The 18,128-nt window shown below is 32.3% G+C and overlaps 1 protein-coding gene across 2 annotated transcripts in view; it reads left to right on the top strand.

Annotated features, from left to right (window-relative positions):
- CAMK4 (calcium/calmodulin dependent protein kinase IV) overlaps positions 1-18,128 on the top strand; it is a 171,489-nt gene that overhangs the window by 73,556 nt on the left and 79,805 nt on the right. For both annotated transcript variants that reach the window (XM_031968410.1, XM_031968409.1), the window contains 2 exons: positions 9,724-9,786; positions 13,033-13,115. In XM_031968410.1, the coding sequence (XP_031824270.1) occupies positions 9,724-9,786; positions 13,033-13,115 (146 nt within the window). The remainder of the gene's footprint in view (positions 1-9,723; positions 9,787-13,032; positions 13,116-18,128) is intronic.

Below are 18,128 nucleotides of genomic sequence, written 5' to 3' on the forward strand. Positions count from 1 at the left end.
GTTAAGTGACTTGCCCAGGCTCACACATCTAGGAAATATCTGAAGATGGATTTATACTTAGGTCTTTCTGATTTTAATCTCCTTGCTCAATCCCAGAGCCATCCATCAGCTGCCTCATCACATAATAGCACCCTTAAAAGAGAGAGAGGGAACACTGGAACTCAGTCTAGTGAGGGGATCTTCTATCATGAATCTGGCTGTCTTTACTGTGAATGTATATTTGTATTCTGTCTAAGGTTTGGATAGACTGTCTTTGAAACCTTAATCCAATAGATTTTAGAGGGATAGAACTAAAGCAGCCTTTTCCCCTTTAATCTCTTTCTTGGAACACACACAGTGAGAACCCTCTTAAATTCAAAAGGAATATTTTTGCACAAATATGTAAGTTCTTGTTATTTCCTCCAGTCTTTAGCCTTTCTTATTAAATCAGTGCTTCCCTGTTATGTTTTGAATACAAGAAGGCACATATTAGCCAGATCAGTTTTGTAATGAAATCTTTCTTTCCAGTACTCACTTTATATTTTATAAGGTAAAAGCAGACCACCTTTTTTTTGAAAGTGTTAAAAATGCATGTGTTAAGAGGAAAGAAGGAGAAAGAGTTTGGAATAATATATATGTGCTGACTGGGAAACAGTAAGTCTATAGATTTCTATTCTGTATTCTCCATAAAGCCTTTATTATAGAGTCAGATTTTTACCTTGAGCTCTGGAAGTAATGTTCATCTTTAAATAAATCCATTTGTGGTACATGCACAACAAATTACAAGCCAATAATGTATTTAGGCCCTGGAAAAACCCAGTTCCTTAACTCTTGGAAAGGAAAAATTCATTCTAGCAATCATTGGTGCTCATAAAATAAAATGCCAAGAAACCCATCTGGAGTTTTGAATGTCTGGAATTACATGGGCAATCAGATGAATCTCTATTAACTTTGAACTCTCAAAACTGGAAAAATCAACTACCCCATTTTCTATTTATGATATTTGATTTATCTTTATAAAGTTGTCCCTAAACTTGTGAAGTTTGTCATTTTTTAATGGTGTGCCAATCTATTCTTTGTCTATACCCTCCCCCCATCCCTTCTTTGTCACATTTCCTAATGATCCCTCTTCTAATTCTCTTTCTTCCTGTCAATGTCTGCTCTACTGAAATGGTAAAATATAGCATCATATCAATTTTAGTGTCTTACTCTAATTTCAAGTATTTTCTTTAAGAATATTGTAAGAAAAAAGATTTCTCTCTAGTTAGAGCAATGTAAGGTTTGGATGAATAGGAAAAAAGCTCAGTAGGCAGGGAGAGCCTTTCATGCAATAACATAACTAGATTTTTCTAGTCTCTAATCTAATCCTAAAGAGCCCTAATGAGGTAGACTGTGAGCTTTTCTGTGTTATACATTGCTGCAAAATTGCTGTTTTTCAGCTATACTCCTTAGTGTATAGAGAAAATAACCCTGACCTTGGAGACAGAGAATCATGGTTCAAATTCTGGCTCTGCTATTTGGTGTTTTTACAAAATTTCATAGATCTTAGAAGATACCTGATCTAATCCAACCTATGATTTTGTAGATGAGTAAAATGATGTCCAGAGAGGAAAAGTGACATGGTCAGAGTGTAGAGGGAAAGACACTTAGAATTCTCTATATCAACAAATTACCTATACCATATATATATAGTACTATACATATGTCAGCTACTATTATTTTCATAGTGTTTTAAGTTTTGCAAGGTGTTTTTCTCATTTACAGATACAGAAAGAGGTTTAAAGAGGTTAAGTGAATTATTAGGTGCCTTGGAGCTAGTATGGGAAGAAGAATTTGAAGAATTTAGAGCTCTTTCCTCTAAATCTAACACTTTCTACTATAATGTGTTATTCTTTTAAATAGCGACTAGATAATTTCTTCACAAGAGCCACTATGTCATACAAGCAGTACAGGGGACCGCTTATGTGTTATGATTTGAAAGTCATAAAGAAAGCTTTTTATTCACAAATCTGCTAAAGAAACCTAATATTCTACCATCCATTACTTTAGAATAAGGTATTTTCTTCTTTCTCTCACTTAAAATATGTCCTTTCTGTATCCCAAGAGTAACATTAATTATTAGCTAATATTATTTATTAATATGTCTTAATATTAATTAACTTATGAGCTACTCCAAACTTAAGCTTAGCTGAGATCAAAGTTAATAGGCAGCATGGTATGGTGGAGAAGAATAGTGAATTTAGAGTCAAAGGTTTCATATACCCCAGTTTTGCTAATATTACTTATGTGAACTTGAGCAAATTACTTAGCTGACATTTAAAGTGCCTTGCTTTTTTAGAACATTTAAGTTTTAGGACATCAGACTTCAAAGACATCAGAGAAAGATGGCATTATTAGGAAGCTGTATTTATTTAGATTTGTAAAATTTGTATTATGAAATTATTAGATATTAGAACCTAAAGACAAAGATTATTGTGATTTTATCACAAATCATCTATGAGTTTAATGAAGACTCCAAGTTAACGAAAGCTTCAATTTGCTTAACATCAGGAGAAAAATTTATTATAAGTAAAAATTTGAAAATTCAGGAGTTGTTCAAGTTATCAAGATAAAATATATTATTGTGTTCCATGTGGTATTTTATTTCTACTTGTTCATAAGGAAAATCTTAATCTGGGATTTTTGCTAATAATTTGGTTTTATGTTAACAAAAGAACTTTTTAATCTGAATTTTACATAATTGTTAGGTCTTTTCACCAGCATGTTGTTACTGGTATGTGTATTATGAGGAAAAAAAATGTTATAAATACACAGTTAACAAACCATAGATTAACAATAATGAAAACTTAAAAGCATTCTATCTTTCTTACAATATCCTAAGGTCACATTTCTTAAAATTCAGCCAAGAATGGTGGATAAGTAGGAAACAAAAGAAAATTAATTAAATTTTACTCTCTTACAAAAGAAAGGAAGAAGGAAGGAAGTGAGGAAGGAACAGAAGAAAGAAAAGATAAGGCAGAATATTGTGTGTAATTCACCAAATTGGAGCAGAATCCAAATTACAAAGAAATTCTCCGAGATATAATAGTTCCCTATGTTTGTGGATGACATCTGAAGAATCTCCTAAAAAAGATACATAGCCATTCAAAATGTTTGGCCTGATCATCTACAAAGGAATTACCAAATAGGCAAAAAAGTCAATTTTTCAGACTTGGAAAAGTTGTTCAATTATAATATAACTATTTGTATCTCTATCAGATATATCTGAAGCACAATATAAATAGATAATTTAGTAGACCAAGAATTAAGAGGAGAGTGTTGCATTGCCGTTAGGAAACTGAAGCTCTTTTAATAACCCATAAACTCCTAGAAACACAGGCTCACAATTTTAATCTTTTTGCTTGTAGCTCTACAATATGGACTACAACAGCATCCAAAAAATTAAAAATAAATATCACACAGAACATAAGGGAGAGATGTGTGATGAAAGTGAACTGGCTGTGGGGTACTTAACAAAAAGGAATTTTGAAGAAAAGAAATGAGGAAAGTCCTCAGAGAATGATATGATGTCATCAACATGCTAGAAAAAGATGAAATGGTCACATACAAAGGATAAAGGATAACCCATGACAGCTTAAATACGCTAGCAGAATTCACATAATAGCAAGAAAAATCAATGAAAGCCTACAGCATGTTGGGTAGACCATCTAGGGGGAAGTTATGAGAGACATGAATGAGAGTCACACAAAAGACAGATAGTTCAGTTATCATCTATAATATTAGAGGTAATGTACAAAATTATGAGATCACAGATACACTTAAGAGCTTAAGTATTTAATTTTGCTCTTTTTCTTTTTAGTCATGTCCAACTCTTTATGATTCCATTTGGGTTTTTCTTTTTCTTTTTTTTTTTAATTTTATTTTTATTATAGTAACTTTTTATTGACAGAACCCATGCCAGGGTAATTTTTTTACAACATTATCCCTTGCACTCACTTCAGTTCCGATTTTTCCCTCCCACCCTCCACGCCCTCCCCTAGATGGCAAGCAGTCCTATATATGTTGAATATGTCGTAGTATATCCTAGATACAATGTATGTGTGCAGATCCAAACAGTTTTCTTGTTGCACAGGGAGAATTGGATTCAGAAGGTAAAAATAACCTGGGAAGAAAAACAAAAATGCAAACAGTTTACATTCATTTCCCAGTGTTTTTTCTTTGGGTGTAGCTGCTTCTGTCCATCATTGATCAATTGAAACTGAATTAGGTCTCTTTGTCAAAGAAATCCACTTCCATCAGATTACATCTTCATACAGTATCGTTGTTGACGTATATAATGATCTCTTGGTTCTGCTCATTTCACTTAGCATCAGTTCATGTAATTCTCTCCAAGCCTCTCTGTATTCATCCTGCTGGTCATTTCTTACAGAACAATAATATTCCATAACATTCATATACCACAATTTACCCAACCATTCTCCAATTGATGGGCATCCATTCATTTTCCAGTTTCTAGCCACTACAAACAGGGCTGCCACAAACATTTTGGCACATACAGGTCCCTTTCCCTTCTTTAGTATCTCCTTGGGGTATAAGCCCAGTAGAAACACTGCTGGATCAAAGGGTATACACAGTTTGATAACTTTTTGGGCATAATTCCAGATTGCTCTCCAGAATGGTTGCATTCGTTCACTGTAATGGGCTGAGGCTTGAGTTGATGCACGGAGGTCCCAAGCATGTGAGGTTATATAGTAATTGGACTATATTAATATACATACTCTATTAATATATATGCTTGGATAAAGAATGGCCCCCGCCCACTCTCTGTGCAAGTCCTGATGTGTTGTATAGGAAATGATGATTTTGGTGGGTGGAGGCAGAGAGAGACAGGAAGAGAGGCTGGGAGAGATTGGGCCTGGGTTCCATGCTTGTAGCTGCTGGTCGTGTGGCTGTTGGTCTAGCTAGCTTCTTGATTCAGCTGCACACATTGCTATCGCCGATTCCCTTCCACCTCCGATCTTTCTTCACTAAGAATAAAAACTGACAATTTTCCCCTAACCTGAATTCCTGACTCCGGCTGATTTTAAAATACGCGGTCTTCACAGTTCACAACTCCACCAACAATGTATCAGTGTCCCAGTTTTCCCGCATCCCCTCCAACAATCATCATTATTTTTTCCTGTCATCTTAGCCAATTTGACAGGTGTGTAAGTGGTATCTCAGAGTTGTTTTAATTTGCATTTCTCTGATTAATAATGACTTGGAGCATCTTTTCATATGACTAGAAATAGTTTCAATTTCTTCATCTGAGAATTGTCTGTTCATATCCTTTGACCATTTTTCAATTGGAGAATGGCTTGATTTTTTATAAATTAGAGTTAATTCTCTATATATTTTGGAAATGAGGCCTTTATCAGAACCTTTAACTGTGAAGATGTTTTCCCAGTTTGTTGCTTCCCTTCTAATCTTGTTTACATTAGTTTTGTTTGTACAGAAGCTTTTTAATTTGATGTAATCAAAATTTTCTATTTTGTGATCAATAATGGTCTCTAGTTCATCTTTAGTCACAAATTTCTTCCTCTTCCACAAGTCTGAGAGAAACTATCCTATGTTCCTCCAATTTATTTATAATCTCGTTCTTTATGTCTAAATCATGGACCCATTTTGATCTTATCTTGGTATACAGTGTTAAGTGTGGGTCCATGCCTAATTTCTGTCATACCATTTGGGTTTTTCTTGGCAAAAATACAGGAACAGCTTGCCATTTCCTTCTCTAATTCCTTTTAAAGATGAGGAAACAGGTAAACAGATGCAAGTGGCTACTCTGGGGTCTCACAGCTAGTAAGTGTCTGAGGACAAATTTGAATTTGAGGTCTGGCATTCTATCCATTGTAGTACTACTTTATTAAATTATTCTTAAATGTTTATTAATTACTTATTGTGCTAAGTTTTGTATATACACAGGACTAAAATATTTTTTACTATGTAGAAACTTATATTCTAATAAAGGAGACAATATGTAAATAAATATTTAGAAGATATATGTGAAGTAATATATATTTGAATTTTTTCTCCAAGAATGTTAATATCTACATGATGATTTATAGGAAGAGATATGATTCTAAATCTAGCTAGAAATCTATATAGGTGTTTTGTTAAGACTTATTTTGTTAAAGTAATTTCTATGAAATTCTCATTAAATTAGAGGAAGATAACCAATTGACTACAGAGCTGAAGGTGGGGAAAATGGTTGGAAATTACATATACAAAATAAAGAAGGATGTTTTAGGAAAAACTTTGCAATAATGTGAGATAATACAAATGTAGTGAATTTCCTGTTGTTGGAATTCTGAAGCAGAGAATGAATAGAGGTTAAAGTGTGTTTAGAAGAGATTTATCTGCCCGAAAGAGAAGTCAGACTAGGTGTTCTCTGAATTGTCTTCCATATCTAGAATACTGTGAGAAGTAGTGTGATATAATTAAAAGAGCTTTGGACTTAAAATCAGGACAGCTGAGTTTTGAACCTAGCTGTTACACTTACTCTTGCTATGTGATTGTGGTGAATCTACTTGATATATCTTTCAGTTTTCTCATGTGTAAGAAGAGTGTAATATTTATACTATTTAATTCATGGGATGTTGTGAAGAAAATGTTTTTTATATCGTAATAAATTCTATACATCTAAACTATTATTAATCTCTGGGATCTAATCTTAAAATTCCTAAAATATTTTTTTTAATATCAGATCATTGCTATTTCATCTTTGTGGAGACCAAATGCCTTTCATTTATGTCTTCATGATTTACTTTATTCGGGGCTTATTATATTTTTCTTTGAGATTGTACTTACCTTAATCACCAGGTTGGTAAGTCAAGGAAAAACAAATAGCAAACCTTATTCTAAAACACTCAAGTTCAAAAACTGTATGATGATCATTTCTTTGATATTGGCTATTAGTTCTGTATTTTTCTCAATTAAAGCTTGCTTTCTTTTTGCAGTGATATTCAATGTTGAATGAAAAACACTGCCTTGTAGGCAATAAAAGAGTAGCTCTGTGTTTACACTGATGAATGTTGATCATTTTTATATTTATTTAGTCATTAGAATATTTAGTCATTTTTCATAAATTCAAGAATGTGTTCCTAAGTACAAGTAACAAAGTGGCAAGGAAATATATTTTTAAAGTTTAATGTTTGTAGATGTCATTGAGTACTGGCAGACTCTGCCATATTGTCCAAGAGCTCTCTTATTTCTAAATAAAGACAGATTTTATTTGTATGGTTCCTGTCTAATGTCAAGATGGCTTGAGATATCCTTTACATTCTTCTTAAAGAACTAATGGTAAAAATGACTTCAGAAATAGATTCATTAACTTTGATGATTTGTCTGTTAGATATTAAGGAGGGAAATAGCACAAAATTTTCCTTAGAATTTTTCCATCAAAGCTCATTGATAAATTCCTCTCTATTCAAATGGTTATGCAAACATCAACTCTAAAACCTGATTTACATAGGATCATAAAATTTACAATTGAATGGAACCTTAGAAATCTTAGAATGCACCCCTTTCATTTTACAAACGAAGAAACATGTTACATGTTATATAACTTGCCAAAATTTTGTAACAGAGATGGAATTCAGACCCAGGTCTTTTGATTTTTGATTTAGTTTAATTATTATACCTTTTCTACATTCCATTATAAAGAATTAAATGAAAATTAAAGGTCTATTCCCTTCCCTCCCCCAACAAAAACAATCATCTTTGGTTAGAAGGTTATAGCTATTTTTTGTTTACATGTATTCAGAAGACCTAGATTGTAAGCTTTGTCATCTTAGGCAATTCCTTTCTCTACTCTGGGTTTCAGTTCCTTCATCTGTGGAAAAAGGGAATTTGATTAGATCAGATATTTTTAATATAGGGCAAACAAAATTCTAAGGGATTTTTAGGAAAGTTTTTGATAACTATAAAAAAACTGTTTAAATTTGAATAAATTCACTGTAATTAGTTTCCTTTAATAATCTTATGCACTTTATTTCATGTATTTAAAAACATTATTCTGAGAAAGGATTCATAGTCTGATAAGGCATCCATGACACATAAAAAGGGTAAGAAATTCTGAACTCTTAAGTCCTTTTCATTTTTAGACCTAGTACTATAGAAATCTCTTCTTTCATTGACCATATAACCTCTCAAAGGACTGTTAAATTCTTATGCCCCTCTCATATCTTCTAGAATGCCTAACATAGTTTCATTTTCTCAGAGTAGAAACTTAGGGATTATGATTGAAGGATTAATTTTAGAAAGTGAGGGAGCAGAGATAAAAAATAAACTGGGTTATATGTGTTTCATAAAAGGGAGGTAAGGAAAATCACGGACTAAGCAGAAAATTCTACACATAAATCTAATTAAAAGAACCCATGGTTGGGATCCACTCCATGGCAAAGTTAGTGAAGTAGCCTTCAAAATTTATAGATAATTGGTGTATGAACATATCAAGATTCATCTCTTCCTTTTATTTTTGTGAATCTCAAAAGGCATCAAGCACTTAAATTTAAGGTCAAGCAACTTAAATAAGGTATTTTTTAAATCAATTTTTTTACTTAGGAGTCCTCTCATATTAAGATATATAGATAAAATGTATATAGTATTTTATCTTTTTTCATTCTTCTTAGCAGGATCAAGTAGTCAGAGCTATAAATTCTTTATATGTAAAATGTTTATGAATATTTTAAAGATGAAAATGTACAATGAATGTAGTCTGACATGAAATAAATTTGCAATGCATAATGACTCTAAGATCATTAGCATAAATTAGTCTTTTAAAATACTATATGCCTTATTATTACCATGATTGTTTAGTATTTTTTGGCATATAGTAGTTAAGATATTGTCTTAAGTGTATATAGATCATATGAATGTTCTACAGAGATGTGTACTTTTTACATAGATACTATCTTAGTAGCCATGCCATTTTGTCTCTGCTGCTTTGCCTGGTTTAAATTCCAGGGAACAAGAATCTTTTTCCACTTCTAAACTCACCACTTTGCTGCTAACTCAAGCCTTGATTAACCCCATCTCCCTCAGTCGCCTTTCTTTTATTAGAGGGCTGAAGGAGAGAGTACCTAATTCCTCCAGATGACTGCTTTTCTAGAGGGCAGAAACCCCTCTTTCAACTCACTCCACTTTATCAGCTGCTCTTCATGGTTTTATCTCCAAGGAACAAGATGCTTCTGTTCTGGGCACTCCCTGGCGTTCCACCTTCCCCTTCCACTTTCCTTTTCCTTTTATGTGTTTTCTCCCTCTTTAGATTATAAAATTCTTTTTATTAATTGTATTCCAATGCTTAGCACAGTGCCTCTCACATAGTAGATGCTTAATGTTTATTTGAATGAAGTTAAATTTTGGATGGGATTTCTTATGATCTTGGATTCTAGTTGTTAAAAAGACTGGACACAAAAAGGAAAGAAAATATAAATAAAAAACAGAACTGATCATCTCTAAACTATAGGAGTAATTGATTTTGCTTTAAAACTAGAGGTCAGAGTTCAGCAGAAGGGCCAAGATTCTACTAATTAATCTCAAGGTAATGGAAAATGCAAAGGGAAAAGAAATCACAGGGACATCCAGCGATGTTTCCTACTGTTGCCTGCTTCATCTTGTCATTCTTGCCTTTGTTACCTTTAATACAGTAAAAAGTTTCTATGAAAGGTGTTTCTTTTAACTTTTATATATTTTGTCTTTTAGGTAGACAAAAAAATAATTCGAACTGAAATAGGAGTCCTTCTTCGCCTTTCACATCCAAACATCGTAAGTGATTTTCCATCCTTGTAAACTGAATTATTTTCACACACATCCCCTCTCTCTATGTCTCTCTGTCTCTCTTTCTCTCTGTCTCTGTCTCTGTCTCTCTGTCTCCCTCTCTTCATTTTTATATGTTTGTCCTGTACCTTCTGATAATGAAGGATATGCTTGAGTATATTTGTGGCAGATCTAGTTCAGATATTTTCTTTTTTTTGATCACATTTATAACTGATTAAAATTTGTGGCCAAACCAAGCTTATAATAATTCATGGTGGTAAATATGACCCCAAACTAGCCAATCACCAATACTCTTATTCATTCATTTCATACCTTAAAGTAGTTATCTGAGATGGATAATATGTTGCCATCTAATCACTGAGCATTTAGTGAGTGTGTTTTTTTCCTTCTAGGAATCATTCTATTTCTCTAGGTATAAAGATCCTGAAATCCTAAACAGATATCCTCATCCTCCACACTTGTACTTTATACATTTTTATAATTAGAAACAATCAACTCTATATTGAAAATTTTAAGGTTGCAAAGTATCTTGAAAAATCACTTCAGATTATACTGAATAGTTAAAACAATCATTTAAAGCACCATGTTAAACACTTACAACAGACAAAAATTTTAAAAAAGCACAATCCACTTGAGAGATCCATCTATCTTTTGGGGGTGATATAATGGAAGAAACACTGGACTGAGAATAAAAGAACATGAGTTCTAGTTATAGATCTGCTCCTAACTAGCCATGTGATTAGGGGCATATCATTTTACCATATGGGGCTCAGTTTACTCATTTGTAAAATAAATGACTTAGATTAAATTACCTTTGAGATCTATTTCTATTTCTAACACAGTAAATTTTATGATACTAGTATACAGATACTGTTTACATAATAAAGTGCTATGTAAATATAAGTGAGTATAATATATCATTATTGTTATCTCTTTAATATTTTTTCACTAGATTTAAGATAAAAATGACTGGGATAATAGCCATTCTTCTATTATTTCATTATATATTTTTTCTACTACTACACTAGTGGATAAAGAAAATTAAATGAATACTGTTTTGATTCTATATTGTATTGATTTTATATTGTAATTGAATCTGAATCTGTCTAAAGTTACTTTCTATGTTCTTGAATTGACTTCAGGAATTTAGTTATCCTTCTGATTTAGTTTAAAGTTACAGTTAAAATCAAAGTTATCATCTCTCATGTCAGTAGCCCCTGGGATACATAAACGCTATTATCTCAAAAGTTGACTTGATACCACCTTCCAAAAGAGTTAGTATCTATCCTTGCCTGTTCTTGTAAGGGGCATTATAATTATTTAGGGGAGTTTTTATGTTTTCCAAGGAGACAATAAGTCAGTTAGTTTGATCGTCTAGGAAAGATCACAAGATGCAAGGGGTCCCATAAAACAATTAATATTCCTTAATTGACAGAGAATTATCAGAATGATGTGAATGCCAGCTCACTTTTCATAATATAGCAATCAAAATGTTTCTGCTTCAAATCTACAACTTACCACTTTTTTTTCTATGCCAACCAAGACCCCTTTGTTATGTGTCAATAAAGAATATTGCTTTTTTCTCACTCAGGTCATTGGCTTTACCAAGGTTGTCAGTCTGAGCCACTTTGTTAACAATTATTTGCATTACTTTAATAAATTGGTTTTGTTCAAAATTCTTTACCTCAGTTTACTTATATTAATTTTATTTGCTACATGAATAAAATATTTGCTTTTTGTTGAATAAAAGTTTTAGGATATAATCTTATACTCTATAAAGTTATTGAAAACATACTTGGTATATCTCATAATTTTTGTATCTTCTGTCGTTTCTTTATTCTTTGAAAGCTTTTAGTTCCATGTGGTTCAGAGATTATGAAAATTTTGAATGTATGAATTGGTTTCATTATTATCTCAAGTGAGCATCTGCCCAAGAAAAAATACTTATGAAAATTCACAGGCTCATTGAATCTCAGAATTGGAAGGAATGCCAGAGATCATCTAATTTAACTCCTACCTGAACAAGAATCAACTCAATGACATAACTGCCAAATGGTCATCCAGTCTTTGTTTGAAGACCTCTAATAAAGTGGGAAGGACCCAGTACTGCCTGACATTAAAAATGCCTCAGAATTGTATTAAATCATGTCCATTTAAAGCCCTGACTCAGCTTAGTTAGAAACTTTTTTGGATACCTATTTATATGAGGCTAAAAGAGTTTGTGGCATTAGTGTGTTGAAAATATTGTCATAGGAATTTCTCTTTCTTGTGCACCGAGAAAGCTCTAGAGTCTGGACGTTGTCTGGAATACTTAAAACTAAGGTTTAAGTTCTTAAAAGCTAGTCATTGTTTTGACCTAGTCATTTACAAAGAGCTATCTATCCATCAATTTTTGGATACAAGTCAGGAAACCGGAGGGAAAAGTATCTCTTAAAACTGATTTAGTTATCTTAAAATAGGTCAATTTTCATTTTTCTTAGAAACATTTTACTTTGTCCTCAGTTGCATGACCACTGATTTTTTTCACTTTCAGTACATTTTCAGACCACCATGAAACCAGAAATTTTTTCAGTATTTCTCCTTTTTATTTTCATTCCTCTTTCACTCCAGGCTCTCTTGATTTCAAATTAGGTTTTTGATTCTCTAAAACAAATATGGGCTAATATAGTTCAGAAACATCATTATGTAGAAGAGTTCTGAAACTGAATTCTTTATTTAAATAAAGAGGGCAATTGAGATCTGTGATAAAAAATTCTTTATGAAGATAAGGGAAGAAAAGATAATAAGTATTTATTAAGCACATACTATGTGGTAGGCTAATTCCTTTTCAAATATTATCTCATCCAATCCTTATAACAATACTGTGAGGTTATTATTACTATCTTCATTTTATAGATGAAAAAACTATGGCAGTTAGAGCTTGTGATCTTTCTAGGGTCATACAACTAGTATGTGACTGAAGCCAGACTTGAATTCTAGACCAAGTGGCAATATTCACCATATTACCTTACCATCTTTGATAAAAGTCAAACTATTTGTCTCTGTTTTAACCAACTTCATTGCAAGGAAGTAGCAAATGAATTCTTTACAATAAAACTAGACCTCTATTAACTAGTAATTTTCTACTGTTTTGGTTTTGATAGACTGTTCATTTAGTTTCAGTTAGTTCCCTAGAATACAGTGTTAGGAAAGGTGAAAATAACAAACTTGTGACTTTTTTATGCTTCTCTGCAGATAAAACTAAAAGAGATATTTGAAACACAAGCAGAAATCAGCCTGGTTCTGGAACTGGTCACAGGAGGGGAACTGTTTGATAGGTAAGTGGGCTATAAAAGTCAACTCTCAGAAAAGTTTATATTTTGGACTATAAAAAAGCATCCATAGAAAATTTCTTCAGTTTATCCATTCATTCATCCATTCTTTCATCCAAACATCAGCCTAATATTAAATAGTATTTTCTGAAAATAATAGTAGAGGGATAAGGCACAAACACAGTGATGAATCACAATAATCTATAATCAACTTGTTAGTGAGATGAAGAATAAAGATTTATATGAAATTTGTATGGAAATATTGTGATAATAAGAAAATACAGTAATTTCTTAATTTGGTAATTCCTTAAAGGAATTTTTTTAAAAAAAAGATGTTTCTACTGAAATAAATTCTCAAGAGGAAAAAATGTCATTGAATAATTGACAATTGATAGACTACTAGAAGAATGACTGAAATCTTTGGAGCTTGGCAATTAAGGAGACCATTATAACATTTAATTATACTGGCAGACTATAAGTAGCTTTATGGTTTTATAAAAGTGTTACTGTAACTCAGAGGAGAAAATGTAAGGTTAATTGTATCTTATGAGAAAAATATTACATAATATAATGTTCAATATTCCATTACATGTGGAGCTTCCTTTTAATCATATAGTTAAGACCCAATTTTTCTATGTAACAGAATTTTCAGAGCCCTGACTTCCGAGGGCTTCAAGTTACCCATAACAGTATATTATATAAATTACTAATTTTTTAAAGCTGCATTCTTTTTTCTTTCCCAAGGGAAAATGAGGGTTGAAAGTGGGCATTGTCCCATAGATAGTAAACCTACCTTAGCATATTGAAATCATGCATCTTGCCAACAGAATTTTAACTCTGCCATTATATGAAAAAATAGTTTTATAAATGATTAAATAAATATACTTTTTTTAAACTATTATTTTTAACTAATCCATAAAACTATCTCTCAATTTTTTCCTACATCTTCTATGGTGTTTTAAACGTACCATAATACATACAATAGCTATATAGTGTTTGCTTCACTTGTTCCTTTTTATTAAAATCTGTTTATATCCATATTTTCTCTTTTATAAAACATAGAACAATTATGGATATGTAGTAGGTAGTCAATTACTTGATTTTAAATATTAGATTTAAAAGTCAATACATAGTAAAGCACTGATATTATTATTTTCATAACTTAACATTTAATGCTCATTTTACCATATCTTACTGTTCCTCTTTATAGAATTTTTCTAGTCATGTAGTCCATGTCTTTTAGATGTCTTAGAATCTAGATCCGAGAGCAAGAAAACAGATTGTAAGCTTCTGGAAGTTTACTTACTGTAACTATTAAAATGCCCTGAATGTTGTAGGCACTTAATAAATATTTGTTAATTTGAATTGAATAAACATAGAATAGAAATTAGATAATGTTCTATATATAGCAATCATTTCCTTCCATAACTATGTTATGTAAATATATCTTTGTATCCATTCTCTATTTCTCTATTATCTATATGTGTCTTTGCTTCTCTATGTCTTTCTGTCTCTCTTTCTATCTGATCACCTATATCTGTTTCTGTACCTCTCCCCTATTCTTAGCTATAGCAATATGATTAAAAAAAGAAAAGAATATTGGAAATGGAGTGAAAGATCCTCGGCTCAAATCTAGTTTTGCTATTTACTAACCTATGTGACCTTGGGTCATTCTGACCCCAGTATCCTTATTTGTGAAATGAAGGGGTTGAACTAGATGATTTTGAACACCAGTGGATCTTTTTCTATAAACATTTTCATCCCTTTCTATAAACATTTTGATAGGAACAATATTTTCTTTTTTTTTAAGCTCTGAATTCAATATCTCTTTTTTTTTTTAATTTAATAGCCTTTTATTTACAGGATATATGCATGGGTAACTTTACAGCATTAACAATTGCCAAACCTCTTGTTCCAATTTTTCACCTCTTACCCCCCACCCCCTTCCCCAGATGGCAGGATGACTGGTAGATGTTAAATACATTAAAATATAAATTAGATACACAATAAGTATACATGACCAAAACGTTATTTTGCTGTACAAAAAGAATCAGACTCTGAAATATTGTACAATTAGCTTGTGAAGGAAATCAAAAATGCATGTGGGCATAAATATAGGGATTGGGAATTCAGTGTAATGGTTTTTAGTCATCTCCCAGAGTTCTTTCTCTGTGCGTAGCTGGTTCGGTTCATTACTGCTCCATTGGAAATGATTTGGTTGATCTCGTTGCTGAGGATGGCCAAGTCCATCAGAACTGGTCATCATATAGTATTGTTGTTGAAGTATATAATGATCTCCTGGTCCTGCTCATTTCACTCAGCATCAGTTCGTGTAAGTCTCTCCAGGCCTTTCTGAAATCATCCTGTTGGTCATTTCTTACAGAACAGTAATATTCCATAATATTAATATACCACAATTTATTCAGCCATTCTCCAACTGATGGACATCCATTCAGTTTCCAGTTTCTAGCCACTACAAAAAGGGCTGCCACAAACATTCATGCACATACAGGTCCCTTTCCCTTCTTTATAATCTCTTTGGGATATAAGCCCAGTAGTAACACTGCTGGATCAAAGGGGAACAATATTTTCACAGAGCGGTTAGGGCTATCTTAAGACCATCCAAATAGGCTAATTTTTCCTTAAAGAGTATTGAAGCCATTCTTGAGATTTAATTGGCTCAAGGAACTAAGAGCCAGGCATCAATGTAGCTTGCTGGATATCTGGTCAAAAAAGTCATGAAAAGCTCCAGCTGGGTCCTAAAAATTTGGACCAGCAAGGTTATTAAAGTGACCAAAATTAGATAATTAACTCTGGGAAATTGTATCCACCTAAATCAACTATACCCTTAATGAATATGCTTTCCCTATTCTGAATGCCTTTCTTCTACTATAACTAAATAAGCGTCCTTTTCTAAATGTCTCATTTCATTCCAATCTTAAATTTGAGCCAGTAGATCCTCTTGGTTAGCTCTAATCTATCACACTATCTATGCAATATACATTGTTTATGTATTCAGGAATCTGTTCACTTTTTTTATGCTAAAGGACCATAGCTAGTTGGTTGTATTAGGGCATAATTTAAAGGCAGTTCCATATGAAAAAAGGAAAAGAAAAGAGGTTTTGTTAAATCCAGTGTTTCCAAGCTTATCATTTCTCATATAGAATGATACCTTAATATTTTAATGGAAGTCATTTAAAGATTGGCATATAGCCAGTAAGCATTTAACAGAGCCTTTAAAATCAGTGTTTTTTATGGGTGGTATCTTTTTTTTTCAAATGAAAGTTTTGCCATTAGTATCAATAGAATCACTAAAACTGAAATACTTAGTTACTTCATCAAAATACTGTATTTCTCAGTTATTTTAAAATTTTCTTTAGGATGAAACTATCCTTGGATTAGAATATAAACTTGAAAATGAATTTTATCTAAAAACAACTTTAATTTTTAAAAGAAATTGTTAAAATTATTTGCATTTCCAATCTGTTATAGTGATTATCTTCATTTTTATACTAACACAGATCCTAATCGATCCTTATTAAACATTTATGCAAACTAAAGATTATGCAATATGATGTATGAAATGAAAAAAATTATTCAGCAATACTTTAATTGAAAACAAATTGCTTAAGGTGTCTAGGCAGATACCCAACTGAGTAGCATGCCAGTAACAATTTCTGGTTGCCCACATTTTAGCAAAATTAGGGAATAACTCATCTAATTTAATTGTTTCTCTGAAAATTTGATTAGGGGAAAAACATTTTTAGGGAGAAGTTACTTCCACAACTTTATAATAGGATTTGTTGGATTTGCTTATGATGCAATAATATTATTGTTGTTGTTATGGTGGTGTTATGGGCTAGGGCCAAATATATGGAATTTGACTGTGGATAATTTGTTGTTTCAGTTAATATGGGGATTTTTTAGGGGTCTATAAAATACCCATTATCTTCTTTCTTTCTGTAGCAGTAAAGGTAACCCATTATAATGGATAGAGTGCTGGACTTGAAATCAGGAAGTTCTGGGTTCAAATCTTGCCTTTGACATATACTAGCGGTGTGACAATAAACAAGTCTTTATACTAATATAAGCCTCAGTTTCTTAATATATAAAAACAGTGACAATAGTTGAGTGTTGTTGCATACCTGTAATCCCTGTTTCTGGAGAGGATAATATTAGTAGATTGCTCCAGAACAGGAGTTCTAAGCTGCAATGGGCTAAGACATCAGCACTTAGCATGGCATCAATATGGTTAAGCCCATGGGAGCAGGGGGCCACCAGGAGCAAACTAAGAAAGAGCAAACTGGTCCAAACCAGAAATGGAGCAGGTCAAAGCTCTTGAGCTTATTAGAAATGGGACTGTCTTTAGGGGCCAATGCATTTTCAGCCTGGGCAAAATAGGGAAAGAAAAAAAGAAAGTAAGAAAAGTGGCATAATAAAATAACACCAATAGTACCTACCTCATAGAATTATTGTGAAGCTCGAATATATGTATGAAAGCACATTGCAAATATTAGAAATATGTGTCAATGGTTGTCATGTAGAAAGTAAGGGAATTATTTCATTTTTCAACTCTCTCTCTATTTTTTTTTAAAATGCTGATATTCTTCATTAAAGACTCAGGGATGTTCTTGATTAAAGACTCAAGAAATGCTTTCTTATACATTGGATTTCTTCCAAAGAATGAAAATTTCCTAGAGATGAAAAACAGTAAGAAACAAGCCAAGAAGAAAAAGATGAAAAAAAAGTTTTCTAACTAGAAGAACATAATGTAGCTGGGGGTGGGGTAGGAAGAGTTTAAAATGTTGACCAAGAACTATATGATAGTAATGGGTCTTTTCATGATAGCTGGTACCAACAGGTTCAAAAAATGATTTAATGATTTTAGGATGTGGCTATTTTTAGATAACATGGTGTGACTTTTCTGGAGTCCATATCAGGATCATGCATAAGTTGCTGAGTTATTACAATTGTCAGCTAAAATTGCTGGCTCATTCATATAGCACCAAATCTAAATAA

Source organism: Sarcophilus harrisii, chromosome 1, assembly GCF_902635505.1.
Source record: "Sarcophilus harrisii chromosome 1, mSarHar1.11, whole genome shotgun sequence".
Classification (NCBI taxonomy): Eukaryota; Metazoa; Chordata; class Mammalia; order Dasyuromorphia; family Dasyuridae; genus Sarcophilus; species Sarcophilus harrisii.